General features: G+C 37.5%; 1 protein-coding gene across 12 annotated transcripts in view; it reads right to left on the bottom strand.

Annotated features, from left to right (window-relative positions):
• The window catches only part of TENM2 (teneurin transmembrane protein 2), a 1,595,068-nt gene that overhangs the window by 102,812 nt on the left and 1,478,066 nt on the right, over positions 1 to 14,190 (bottom strand). For 11 of the 12 annotated variants that reach the window (XM_066977122.1, XM_066977125.1, XM_066977123.1 and 8 more), the window contains 3 exons: positions 10,948 to 11,153; positions 3,004 to 3,199; positions 85 to 186 (listed from right to left, as the gene is read on the bottom strand). In XM_066977122.1, the coding sequence (XP_066833223.1) occupies positions 85 to 186; positions 3,004 to 3,199; positions 10,948 to 11,153 (504 nt within the window). Of the gene's footprint in view, positions 1 to 84; positions 187 to 3,003; positions 3,200 to 3,817; positions 7,130 to 10,947; positions 11,154 to 14,190 lie in introns of those variants that run through there. The other variant, XM_013178433.3, reaches the window with a different exon arrangement.

Genomic DNA, 14,190 nt, shown 5'->3' on the forward strand with positions numbered 1-14,190 from the left:
GATCCATGCTAACTAGCAGGTGCTGTAGATCCATACATCACAAACACACGCTGTGGTTATTTGTAAACACAAAGAAAACAATACCTTTAGCACAATCTGCTCCGTGAAATCCTGGAAAACAGTGGCAGACACCAGATACACATTCACCATTCCCATGACAATTGCGCGGACAGTCTTGCACTGAATCTGAAATACAAGCATCACAGGTACATTAGTTGGCTCCTAGGCTGCAAGTTATTTGCTTAGTTTTTCTTTAATTTTGTCTTTAATACTGATCAGAACAACAGCTAATAATATTAACACCACAGAGTTCAGGTGAAGTGGAAAGTTACCGAGATCTCTAGCAGCACGAGTAACTGTAGAGATGTAGTGATAGCCTACAAGTCGTACACCAAGTCTTCGAACACCATTAGCACTCAAATCTACTGATAACACCCAAACCCTTTGTTCAAACAGGTAGACAAAACTGCTTCTTATGGCCTTTATAGCTATATTTGAACTCATATTATATATCAAACATAATGCTTCAACAGGGAAATCGACAATCTTCCTCTTGCAATTTGACTTTGATGTTACACAACCACTTTTCCACGTGGAACTGATTATCCCAAGGAGTGTAACTTTTTCTTCTACAGACACTGAAAGCTTCATTAAAAAGCTGACAGAAACATCTGCTGTACCTGACACAGAGTAGCTCTTTTGCTGTGGCAAACAGTATTTATCCCCCCGTCCTCCCTCCCCCCAACAAAAAAAAAAAAAAGAAGAAAGTACAAAAGGATGATGAAGAGGTCTGTAAAACCAGAGAGCAACTTTTAACCCTGGAGTTAAAGTAACTGACTGAAGTGCTGATGACTTCCATAATCTGTGAAGTATAAGCACACCAGCCTGATGATAAAATTTCAGCTGTACCAAGCTATTTGCTTTTTTCCCTATTTTCTGTTATTATTTGGCTGACACAGTGTACTACTTTGCATAATATAAAGTGGAAATTAAACACCAATTTTGAAATTAATGCTTAGGATTAATTCTATTTGAATGCTGTTGGATTTGAGAGGAACATATTTTCAACACTGAATTATTGGAAGAAAAATATAATTGGAATGTTGTAATTCCTCACTATTACTCCCTGTTTTTGTGGGACCTATGGTCCTAAACTAAATGACTCTGTCAGTCCCAGATAATAGCAAATAGCATCTATAGAACATGCAAAATAAATTTTGGATTTGGAACTAGTAGCACCACACAGAGTATTTTTCTGTCCAATAAAACTGAAAAGAGGAAAAGGAGTCAAGCCCAACTTTATATCTAATTTTACAGTTGCAAACACTAAGTAAATAATAATAATAAAACCTAAAGCAAAATTTCAAAAGATGCCATTCACTTGGCCTCTTGAAATGATTCACGTAAATAATGAAAAGAAAAACTGCGATGTGAAATGGTCAAAAATATCGATTTATCTCATGAAGAAACGTGTCTATAGATTTATTCATTATTTTGCTTCACGGCCCACAAAAGGATTTTCTTTGTATTCAAACCATGGTAAGTTAACTATTGCCTGTGAGTTAACATCATTTGTGTTATTCTTTCTCCTCTCCCACATCAGAAAAAACTTTCAGCTTTCTCAGATCCTTTGATTAGGAAATATCTGATACGGGGTGTGTGTAGAAGAACCTCTTAACTGGATAAAACACTGTATTTTTCTCTATATTTCAGTCCAATTACTACTATTGCACTATCATATAGTCTACCTGACTATTAGACCTTTGAAGCTCTTGAAAGCTGTAGACAGGGCAACCCTTTTAAGGACAGCTTATCCTACCTGAAGATTTTCTAAGAAGCACAGTAGAGGAATACCAAGATAAAAGCTCAAATGTTGATGTTTTTGGAGAAGCAGAAAATGCCTTCTATGGACAAATTCACAAATCTATACATAAATAGGCACAGCACCTAGTAACTCTTTCAAAACCACATATGAGCTAGGGAAATAAAAACAGTGCCTCACCTTAACTGAGGTTAACGGAAACAATTATATCCATACTTAGTGACACAGTATTGGCTATCCTCTTACACCCTTTAGGACTTAAGCCTACAAACTTTATACTGATGTAAAAGGAAAAATTAAGCTTTAAAACATTAATCATGCAAGGCTGGAAAAGACCTCCGATTATTTTTCATCAGGCTTACAAACTCAGTTTGAATTTTTGGAATTTCTCTTTCTCTAAACTAATGGAAATTACAGATTTACAAAATGCAATGCCACTTAACTCCAAGCAGCCAGGATGGAATAGCATGTAGCCCATCTAGTAGTTTTTGATGCCACTGTGACAAGACATTCAGCAAAGCTCATCAAGTACTTCAACAAATCTTCTGATGAAGCTTGGAGAACTTATGCTCAGCTTGGCTTTCAACTAAATGGATCCCTATTCTAACAAAACTGCAGGCTTCTCATATCACAGGCTGGATGCTCTTCTGCTCTTGTTCCACCATGTTGAGATGACAACCCACCATTAGGTGAGTAGCAAGCTGGAAGACTGCTTATAGTTAATTAACAGAATCAAGTCATCTCTGGGGTGACTGCAAGCATCCCCATGCACAGGTGTCAGTTTCTTGTACTGTCTTTCCACAAAGACTAAACACCTCTCCTGTTGGATACTATTCCACCAGGGTGTAAAGAAGGTTCTCTGGAGAAGCAAATAGGTATAAAAATGAGAGAGATAAGGGAGAGGAATATTAACTGGGGAATGCTTCAATCCAGACTGAACTTATCTGACCGTCTTGTTTCACAGAACTAACTTCAAGAACTATAGGAATGCTAAAATCTTAGAAGAGAAATCAGGAAATTAAAATCAAAACCACTTTAACAGACTTTTTGAGAGTAGTGTTAAGAAAAAATTGCATAACAACATATGGACAAAAAGACTGAATGCTAAAGACTGTATTATGACTTCAATCATGGAAAGGTATCAATAAGAGGAAAAACATTCAGCTTGTGGTGATACCTACCCAAAATAACTGTACTGAAAGAGACCACTTCTTTGTCCTTGCCATCATTGTAAAATGCCAGGTGCCACAAACCCACATCCAAGTACTGAACAAACACAGCCTCATTCTGAACGAGGGTCTGAATACTTCGACGTTCCCGTGGGGACTCCACCACACTCCATTTCTCTTTCCCATCCAAGCGTTCCATGAAATCATACTGCAAAGTAGAAAAAAAAAGAAAAAAAAAAAAACAACAAAAAAAGAAAACAAACAAAACCCTAAAGAGACCTGAATACAGAATGATATTTCAGCTCAAAATCTAACATCATGTTTTGTATTAAAAAAAGTCATAAAATGGAATTTCTGAAAGATGTAACAAAGTGAAACTACTATTTACCGAATTTCCATTGAACATATATATTCTGTGACTTATCCTTTTTTAAACAGTGACACGGAATTATGTATCTCTTCTCTGCATAGGTGATCAAAACTGTACAAGCAGTATTTCTTGACAGGCTGAGTTTTGAGAGATCAGATGAAATCAATGCTTTGACCCATCACAAAATTTTAGTTTCCTGCACAGCTTTCAAAGCTGGAAACCTTCAACTTAGGAGAGAGACATCCTCTCCTAAGCAATCACCTACAATAAATTACTGCTGCAAGCGGTACAGATGTCTCAGATGTACCTCCAGACATATAATTGATTGGACACCCGCAGAATGCAAAAACAAACAGGAACAGCACAAACAAGGAACACGTTCATCTAATGTAAAGTAACTTCGTACTCAATAAAAAGGCACTGTAGAAATGGTACATCACAGAGCAGCTTGCTTACCTGAGTTGGTATGTAGAACGGTCAGGAGGTAAGTAGGATACAAAAACCAGAGGGAGCATGGAAAGGAATAACACAAATCAGGTGGCTGAAGGAATTGAACTTCTATTAAGGAAAATGAAGAATTTCTGTTTGGATGCTTTCCAAGTAAGGTAGAACATTACATTAATCTTTGGAAAAGAGATCAAACAGAGCAAGTGATTATTTAGAGTGTAAGAGGGATGGCACCATTAATGGCATGAAACTAAAAAAAGAAAGAAAGAAATTTAAGATGAATGTCAGATAAGCTTCCCATCTATTAAGCTCAGTAATAGCCTCCCAGTGGAGATGCCACTGAATCACACAATTAAACAAGGCTGGAAGAAATATTGGTTAATCTACAATAGGGAATAACTCTGCATAGCAAAGCAGCTGGACTAGATGTCCTAGCAGGCTTTTTTCCCTTCTGCCTTTAATGTCTGTGATTCTGGAACTCTCAAGCTGATGTTATGCTCAACTTACAGCTCTCATAGCCCCTATCTAAGGGAAGTCCTTAAGAAACAACAAAAACAATATAACTAATTTTTTAATAGCTGTATAACAAGTCCCCTGTGAAAATACATCTTACTTTAGACATATTTATCCATCAAGGAGCAGACAGATGCCTAAAGAAAGATGTATGTGTTCAATTAAATACTGTAACAGTACATGCTTGCTGGTCAGCGGTTTCATTGCATTCCCATTATCACTAGCACATATTTGCTAGCCCCACACTCATGACAGCTCTAAGAAATCCTATACCTTCACTCGATTTCAGTGTAAAAACCAAACCATCATCTTGCATCCTACAGAGACCAAACATCTGAAAGGGCTGTCTTGTAAACTGAATCCCACTCCTTAGCAGCGAGTCCTAGCAAATAATACACGATACGCAATAAAATAATGAAGATTTTCCCTTTTGCTAGCAGAGACAGACAGATGGACTGATTTAATGTGTTAGTGACTTACTACACAGCTTTTTCAAATTGGGTTACTAAGGCTGACCTTTCTGTTTGAAATTTTGTAGCAGTTATAATATGAGCCATAGAGTCCATGACACACTTGGCTGTACATCACAGGGAAAAGGATGGAGGCTTCTTTTTAAATACGTGATGCTATGACACCAATAAGCAGCCGTAAAGGAAATCCAAGACAGAGTAGGAATTTCAGCCCGTAACTACTAATGTTGAAGGCTATTGCCATAGTAAGTGCATTATTCCTTTAATCATGGGGAAAGGTAAGAGAAGCCCTTTCTGCACACAGGATTTCCACAAAAGACGGTAATTTAGGTAATTAGTGCATTTAAGCCAATGCACACCAGATATTTAGAGAATTCTGGCTTGTCAGTAACTCTCAGAGCATCAGAGGTGCCAAACACACGTGAATCTCTCTCTTAAATCAATGACATTTGGAAATATTACTAAAACCTGTCTAACAGTCAGAGGTTAAGGACAGACTCATCACCTCCTTGGGAAACGTTATTACTTGGGCAACATCTTGGGAAAAAGAAATCTTGCTCTTCAGAACAATCGTTCACAAAGGGTCAGCTAAGGAAGCAGCAATAAAAGCTGACATTTCTCACTGGCAACATGCTGTTCATCTCTGCTTGTGCTGGCAGGTTCCTCTGCCTCCCCTCTGTTTGATGCTGATTCTACCTTATAGAGTAGAGAAGGCTCAGCAGTTGGCAAGATCGAAGGGGAATAGTAAGTACTCAGGCTGAAACTGCCTGAAGTAGTTTTAGCTGCAGAATCTCTTTTCACAATGACAGGTGTGACCCGGGGAAAACAGATCCCTTGGCATGGCTCCCCATAAGGCTACAGTTTTAACTACACTCTGTAGAGGCTGGTATTACCCCTCCTTAATTAAACTGTGAAGAACTATTTCACGTTCAGGCAAAAGCGTAATGACTAAACATCAATAAGCTTACAACTTGTGAATTACCAGTGCAAGCTGATATAGAATATAACAATAAATGCTTTTCCCTCTTTGGATTCCTCAGTGCTGAGGAAAAAAAGAATGAAGATAATGCAGTGGTTCCCTGGGTGTACAAACCTTAATGTGTCAGCAAATACTGGGTATATGTACCCCAAAATCTGAAATCCCTGACCAATGGGTTACTGAGGAGGTACTGCGAATTCATAACTGGATAAGATTTCTTCACGCAGTTGGCTGGATCATCATTTTGCTCCTTGCTGCCCTGTTGGTTTTCTGATTTACCCCACTTGCATGATTAACTACCGTTGTATAACACTGTGCCAAAAAGATCATTCTTTTTTTAAAGCTACTCATTCACAAATATGTACAGACCAGAAGACCCATCTAGGAAACGAATGTAAGTACTTTCATGATCTTTAAAAAAACTACATAGTGGCTTCTTAATCTAACAAAACAACTGCTAAGGAAGAGCAAACTAGATCACATGTACCAGGGAATGAATCTAGTCAGCAATCAAACTACGTCTCTGAAGTAATTTGGAAGATTCGTTGACATTTTTATTTATTTTACTATCCTTTATATTTTGTGGATTCATACAGGAAGTCACTCAAAAATGACAAAATCTTCCCATGAACAAAACGCACTAAAAATCACAAATGACTGCATTTTCAGAGTTCAGTTTTGCAGGGGGCAGTACTTACATGATTAAAGTTCCATAGAAAGAGCTGACCTGCCAGTCTACTTCTCCAAACAAATTCCAAATTCACATTTTCCATTACTTTATTTATTTATTTTACTACACAGCATACCAAAACATACTTTTATTTACAAACTTAAATTTCATGCTAAATTCTCTCTGGCCAATTTGTTTTTATAATTTCTCCCTTCAGTGCTTCCTATCTTCCTCTGATGCATTTTATTCACGATCTAATAAGGATTTTCTTTTTCCAGTAACCATAGGGAGTCAGAAAAACAGTTTGGAAACTTTACATATATATGCCAGTGACTACACTGCAAAACGACATCCATATAGCACAGATCTACTGAGAACAGCTGCCTACAGGAAGTGAATTAGCTGTGAAAGCACAGTGAAGCAAACAGAGATTGCAGGAGTCAAGAGTGGGAACACAATCTACGTGACCTTTATTTTTTTCTTACATTTGAAACTACTTGCATGCCGCCACAAAATCTCTAACAGTCTTTGAAATTAGAAACTGAAAAGAAAGATTTCTCAGAGCTCTTGTCTTAATAATGGATGTATCTTCAAATGGAGGAAAAAAAAAAGCCAGTTTGGCATTGTGGCTAGCACTCACGTTTATGCCAAAGCCTTCTAAGAGCTAAGAAGGCAGCAATAAAACATATGTCAGGAAAACTTGTTTTCAAAGTGCTTTAAAATCAGTTCTTCCTAAAATCCAGCTGGTAATTATTCATTAAAATACACCCCTGAAACATCTGACACCCACTGCAACAGCCAAGCAATTTGTTTCAACATTTAAACGCGCGTTTTGAACGTGACACAGCAGAAGCAGCACAATGAAGCACAGAGTGCACTATAACAGCACCGCCACCGTCACATAGCTTTGAGGTGACCAGAGCACTGGGGAATGTTCTTCAGCAGCGGCCAAAAAGCCAGGAAACACTGAAGTTCCCCAGATATTCAAACTGTTTCAAGCAAAGACAGTTCTACATAGAAATGGTTTCCATTTTGATATGAAAAGTTTATAAATATAAAAGACTCTGCTGGAAATTAAGGCAAAACAACTCCATGCATTGCCTTCTCCAAGCATTATAGGGATGCTTCTATATGGTTACTTTATTTCAGGCATCATTTGGAATATTCGAACAATGTGTAGTAACATTGTAATTGCTGTAATCTCTGCAGTCACTTCATACTGCATACATTGGAGGAATTTTACTTGAAAGCAATGTACTTCTGTTTCTAGTTTGCCTGCCACTCAAAAGTGCATTTTTACCTCTCCTCTAGAGCTCCATTCCCTATGCACATGACACACTACTCCGCTTCTAGAGAAGTTTACAGCTACATCAGTTTGACTGACTAAACCAGGCATTTGGAATATTTGCTAAGCAATAATACAGAGAAGGTTAAATCTCAGCAGGGCCCACAGACAGGAACCGCATCTTGTTGTCTCAGGTTAATCATGTACCTAATTTGCTGGTTATTGACTTGTTCCCACAAAGGATTTTGCTTGGCTTGACATATCAGCTCTGATCAGTGATGAACTGTCAAGTGAAGTTGTTCACTGCTATACAGCTCATGTCCCTAACTTGCAGAAACAAGGATTTCAAACTTCAGGTTTAGAATATTGTCTGGTGTCAACTTCAGACTATTTTCATTCACACAAACCCACTCTGCTTCTTTCTGTCAGAACCAGCCTTCTTTTCCCCAACTCCAGTGTGTAACAGCTTGCATTGCTTTTTCCTAAAATTATTTCTCTTGGTAGCAGTTTGGTCGGATTTTGATACAGCAATCTTATGCTGCATTACCCCATTGAAAAGTGTCAAGACCCTGCACAAATACGGGGAAGTAATTCTGCAGATTATACTGACGGATTTCATTAACTCCAGCTACGAATGAGGGATAGAATTGCTTCCACTAAATAAAGACTGGAAAAGAGGTTCTCCGAGGAGGAATCCAGCACAGTAGGAAACAGAGTTGATATTTCTAATTATTTAATTTAACAGAAAGGTTATTAAATCTATATCCAATGCACGCAATGTCTAGTGAAGGAAAGAAGAACTCCGCTTGATCATAGCCTCTCAGATGAGAACATCATAATGAAACCTAGAACCATTACAGCTGATCACAGTGCAATAGAAATTAAAGGTCATTTTCAATTTCAAAAAAATATCTTGTACTACCAGTTACTTCCAAGTGGATTTCTTATAGGAGATACAGGCACACCTCCATCATATGAAAGTCAGACAATTATAATTAACTTGCAATTACAGAAAATCTTGACAATCATTTTGGAGTTTTGGTTGAGCCATTTTTACTTCATAATTTATACTTCTGTTTGTTTTCCTCAACTAAATTCCTTTTTTTTTTTTCTTCCATGGTGGAATGATATGGAAAGAGAGTGCAGAAATTCTGAACTAAATGAATTAATGCTCAATGAATTATGCTGTTAACCTCACCGGTACAGTCAAAGATCCATAGACTGAATCTCACCCCCAAGACAAGATATTGAAATGCAAGTGCCAAAATCAAAACACTCTTAAGAAAGGCCCCAGCCTTGGAACATATTCTCTGTGGATATCTTCTACAATGCATGGATATCTGAAAATGACTGAAAATTATTCAACTATCCATTGCAATTTTCCCAATCTACCTAATTACTGTACGGAACTTCAGGATGTTGTATGCTAGCCCCAGCTATACAGAAAAATAACCTCTTGCCATTCCTCCTTGTTTTGTGGTCTGCTGGTCTTTATTTCTTACCAGTCAGATATATCTGGGTATCAGATATATAGAGATATTCAGTAACTCAAAGAACACTTCACAACAGTGTACAAGAAGTCAATGGATTTTGGCTGATCATAAAGTTACCTGTTCACAAATTCTTAAAAGTAGAGGTCACAAACCCTTGTAAATCTCTTCTCTCATTTTACCCAAATCAGCCTAAAGATTTTGGATTTCAATTCAGCCTATAGGCAAGAATAACAACCAAAGAACATGATCCAATGCACGCTACTTCCACAAATTTACTTCACATTGGGAAACAGATCCAAAACTCAGTTACATACGTGTACTTTCCACAGAAAGTTCATTGCTTCACTCTTTGTACCACAAGTTTGTGCCTGCACATGGACACAGTTCTCTCAGGGCTGGTATCTCTTGCAGGCACTATGAACATACTTTCTCTGTATGGCAACACAATTGTGTTGAAGCCTCTCTGCTTTTAGCTTAACCATTTATGTAATTGCAGTCTGCTTTCCAAATGAAAACATAGCATCAGTTCTTTGCAACTCAGGGAAAGGCATCTATCAATGTTAAATAGGGCTCTCCCAAAAGGGAGCCTGGAGTTCTACATTTGATCTTTGGAATTCATATCCTAGATAAAGCATTTAAGTTAAGGTGGCAATTTTTGAATGAAGAACTGATTTTCAGCCGCAAGGATATGTGTGAAAGAAGGGTTCCTTTCCAAAAGCTGGTTCCTATTTCTCCTTCCCTTGCTCTCTAAAGGATGGAGGCTCTTTCCTTTTAGTATGTGTAACTGCAAAATATTATTTCTCATTACAGTTCTAATCTAAGTAAACGAGATTCTTTCCATTCACATTAATAACTTCCAATACATTTTTTCTCTCTGTAAAATAAAATGTCTACATATTCTTACAACAAAGAAATCCAAACACCACTGAGCAACCTAAAAGAAAACAATACATAAATTTGGCCCCACTAACTTTAAAACTACCTTTACCTACAGCCCTTAGCTCGGTACTACAGGGTTACTGAAAAAAAAAAAAAAAAAAGTGCTGTTGTTGAGCTTTCAATTCTGTAGCTGGTTAGAAATAAAGAACTGTGGTTCCCAACTGAAAGACTTGCTCAGTGTCTAAATGACACAATATACCTTAATACCACCTTTGAGGGAAGAGTAGTAAAATAAAAGCCTTCCAGATATGACCACTGCATTTTGTCCTCTAATATGGCTGGGTAGTAGTGATGCCAAAGTTTTTTGCATGCCCACCAAATGCCATTTTACCAGGATGTGGAGTTTGAAAGTTCTATGAAGTAAACCCAGAAAATCATGTGTTATCATATCTAGCTGTTCTTTCATTCCAGCTGTATACCATGCTTTGATGCTGTGAATTTGACCATCTCCATTCATCATTTTTGACCGGTGCATAACTGGATAAGTTTATTGCAACTGATGCCACGATTTCCTCAGAGATTTAAAACCTCGAGTGCCAAACAAAGTTACTTTAACAGCCTAACCAGCAAGAACATCATCCTTGGTAGTTTCTTTCATCAATGTTCTGTTAGGGTATGTAATAACCTAGAAATCTTAATACCAGGGCAAATATCACAAATTAAGTAATTCCCAGCATACTGCACAGAATCCCTAAACTTAAGCTCCATAAACTCAAACATAAATCTAATATAGATTCTCCAAACTTTTGCATTTTCACATTTAAAGCTAAGAAATACATTGATAAAGTACCTGGGCATGAGATGGTGGGAGTCCTCTTCTTATATAAACACCAAAAAGAGCATCCTTCCCTAAGGATATGTTGAACTTCAGGAACTGTGGCTGGCTGATATGGATCTGAGACCGCCAAAAGACTCCAGGGGGCACTTCCTGGGTGACCTTGCGGCCAACTTCTGTTTCTCCACTGTCTATGCTGCTATTCCTAGTTACCCATGGTCCTATAAAATGAAAAACAAACAAGTGAGATAACTGCTTTTAATACAGGCATTTTTAGTAGCGCCATTCAAGATGAATATCCGTAGCAGTGATGCCGTTTATATAAAACTGTGACTTTCTTATTCTGATGCAATCTGTTTGCTGTTTCGAACAGTATGTAAGAATTTGTCCCATATGTATTAAGAAAGGTAGCTTTGACCCTTTTTGTGTGGAGCACCTGAAATCTTCTAATCCCTCCAAACTTTGAATTCCATGACTACTCCTTACTGATCAAATACAGTAACAGTTGAGCCAATCAAGCACATACAAATTTTCTTGTGCTCTTTTCAGCTGAACCTTCTGTGCAACGCACACACACACACATATATATAAATATCAAAAAGGTGAACTGAAGTTATAATTTCAATCTGAATGAACTGATTGCAAATATTCATTACTACTGCTTTATATAGTAAAGTAGTCCAATAAGCTCTGGGTCATAGACAAGAGTTTATTGAAGAAATGAAATGCACAGAAAAGGATTTAGAGGACAGTGTCTGTACTCTAACATGCACCTTCTCACTCTTTTAAGAAAGTTAGTACATCTCAAGTTGGTGCTTTTAAGTTCTCTCTGCCTGAAGCAGAAAGACTGTCTACAGGTCTCCCTCTTCCCATGCAGATTTGCTGGGTTGGTTAAAATCCATCATTCTTCAGAATGCATTATAGAAGTCAAGACACGAGGCCCTTCTGGCTGAGCACTCTGGCTTCCAGCCCATGAAATAGCCTTTAAAACACGGTGCAAATCTCTTCTGTTTGGCAGCTGAACATGATGGTTCTGAGGCTACACATAATTTACATATGGAGTATTTTCAAGCTACAGTATACAGTAAAGTTTGATTATGTCTTTTCATTATGTTCAGAAAAACATTGAAATTTCTGTTACCATCACAGAAGTCTGAAGCTATCATGACAATCTCACGGTGTGTATGTTAACACACACTGGATGGTACTGATACCTATAATACAACTTGACAGTACTTGTTAAAAGCTCAACTGTTTCCTTTGTATTTTTGTTATGGTGTAATGCTATTTTCAATCAGTGGTGAGTTACTGCTGAAATGTTTTCCAGCACTGTATGAATGTAACAGGATGGCTCAGAATGACATATAATTCCAGCAGGTAAACACACAATAACTTTTCTGTCTTGACTATCTTTAATTGAGAGAGCTGCAATAGCATGGTTTCAATTTTAGATTCCAAATTATCTGCGTTAGCAGCACTTACACTTGTACATAATGAAACAGATATTACGTTGGCAGTGTCTTGAAATGGTAAAAGAATGCTCTGAATACCAACTGCTGTACAGGTTTTGGTAAGTTGTTTTTTTTTCTTTTTTTTTTTTTTTTTTTCATTTTCCATGCTAATGGCTCTACAACATTATGGCACTGACAAAAATGAAGAAGCTGCAAAGACAGGCTGCAAAGAAAGGAGAAATGGTTGAGAATGTCAAGCATCATGCCCTTAGATCTGCACAAGAACTGCAGACACATCAACCAGAGCCAAACACGTAATGTTTCATGAAAACTACATGATTTTATTTCTAATTGATTACTGCAGCGGAGGATATTTCAAAGTCCCTACCTCTGTGAAGTCAGGCACCATCACACTAGAATTTAAATTAACTCCATACCTCTGTGGGTAGGAAAGCAGATGCAGAACACACGAAAGCACCTGTTGAAGGCTGCACTGGGATCACTTACAGAACTGGAAGTCAAACTAAAAGTTGAAGCTCCTTCTTCTCCTTTCAGTACATCACATTACTACACATCACATTTCCAAGTCATAGCAATAATTTTTTTTTCCTCATGCTCTTGAAATGTGTTCTGTAAATTATTTCTTTGGAAGCAGACTGTACATACTTAAATGAACATCAGCTGTATGTAATCTGTGAACAGACTCCTTGACTCATTCTAAAGAATTCCGTTCTTCAGGAGCAATAAATTCACAGTGAAAGAGAAACATTCAAAGAAAAAGCTATTTCCAGGAAGTATTACAGTAGGCATTATTATTATGATAAAAACAGTATAAGGAATAAAGGTGAGAAGATTAGTACACTAGTGCCTCTTCCAGTATTCTCTGTCCACTCACCAACCAATTATCTGAATTATCTATTTTTCAATTTGCTCAATTTCATGACTACAACAAAGCTGCCTCAGTCCACCAAAGCTGGTGCAAACCTCTGAGAAGTAGAATACAGCAGATGTAATCTACTTCTGAAAGCCTCACATAAAACGGATGTGAATCTGTAGCCGTGTCCCACATTAGTAGCCACCCTTCTAAGAGCAAATTTTAGTAAAATGAATGCTCGTTACACCACCTCAGAATTGACATGGTGTTGAATGACCTTGTGCATACATCTGATTTACAGATTTTTGACTCAAGCCTTTTTTTTTTTTCTTCTATTCTACATCAAATAGAGATTAATACTGCATATTGCTTCAGCCATTCGACCTCACTTTTATCCAAGTGCAAAAAGGTCTCCAAGCATGCACCAGTAATACCACCATAGTCTCTGCTGGAGTTTATGGCTTCACTGGCTGTTAAAACAGCCCCAAAACACCACCATTAACTTTTGCTAACAATATTGCTTTGAAGTCAACTGAATATATATTCCCTAGAGTTACTTGGCAAATAAATTGAATTCCTACCCCTAGTAAAAGACAGATCTTCAACGGAGGCTCAAGTTTTAGTACTTCTGGACGAACATAGCCTTAGCCTCCTTTGTTTTTCCAAACTTGTTTTGTACAGCTGAGAAAGGTGTCTGTAGGAATATGTAACCTTCAAATACATCAACTAAGCTAAAAACAGAATATTCCAACCATCAAGAGAACCAGCATTACAGTCCTACTACTACAGTGCGCAACTCACAGGTAAACAACCTACCAAATATCAAACTTTCCCCTAAAACCATTAGGGGAACCATTTTTGTATTTTCTCATTGAAATTATGAAGTTACTACCTTAAAATTTTGTTAGAACAGCAGATAAGGCACATGAATTT

This window comes from Anser cygnoides, chromosome 14, assembly GCF_040182565.1.
Source record: "Anser cygnoides isolate HZ-2024a breed goose chromosome 14, Taihu_goose_T2T_genome, whole genome shotgun sequence".
Lineage (NCBI taxonomy): Eukaryota > Metazoa > Chordata > Aves > Anseriformes > Anatidae > Anser > Anser cygnoides.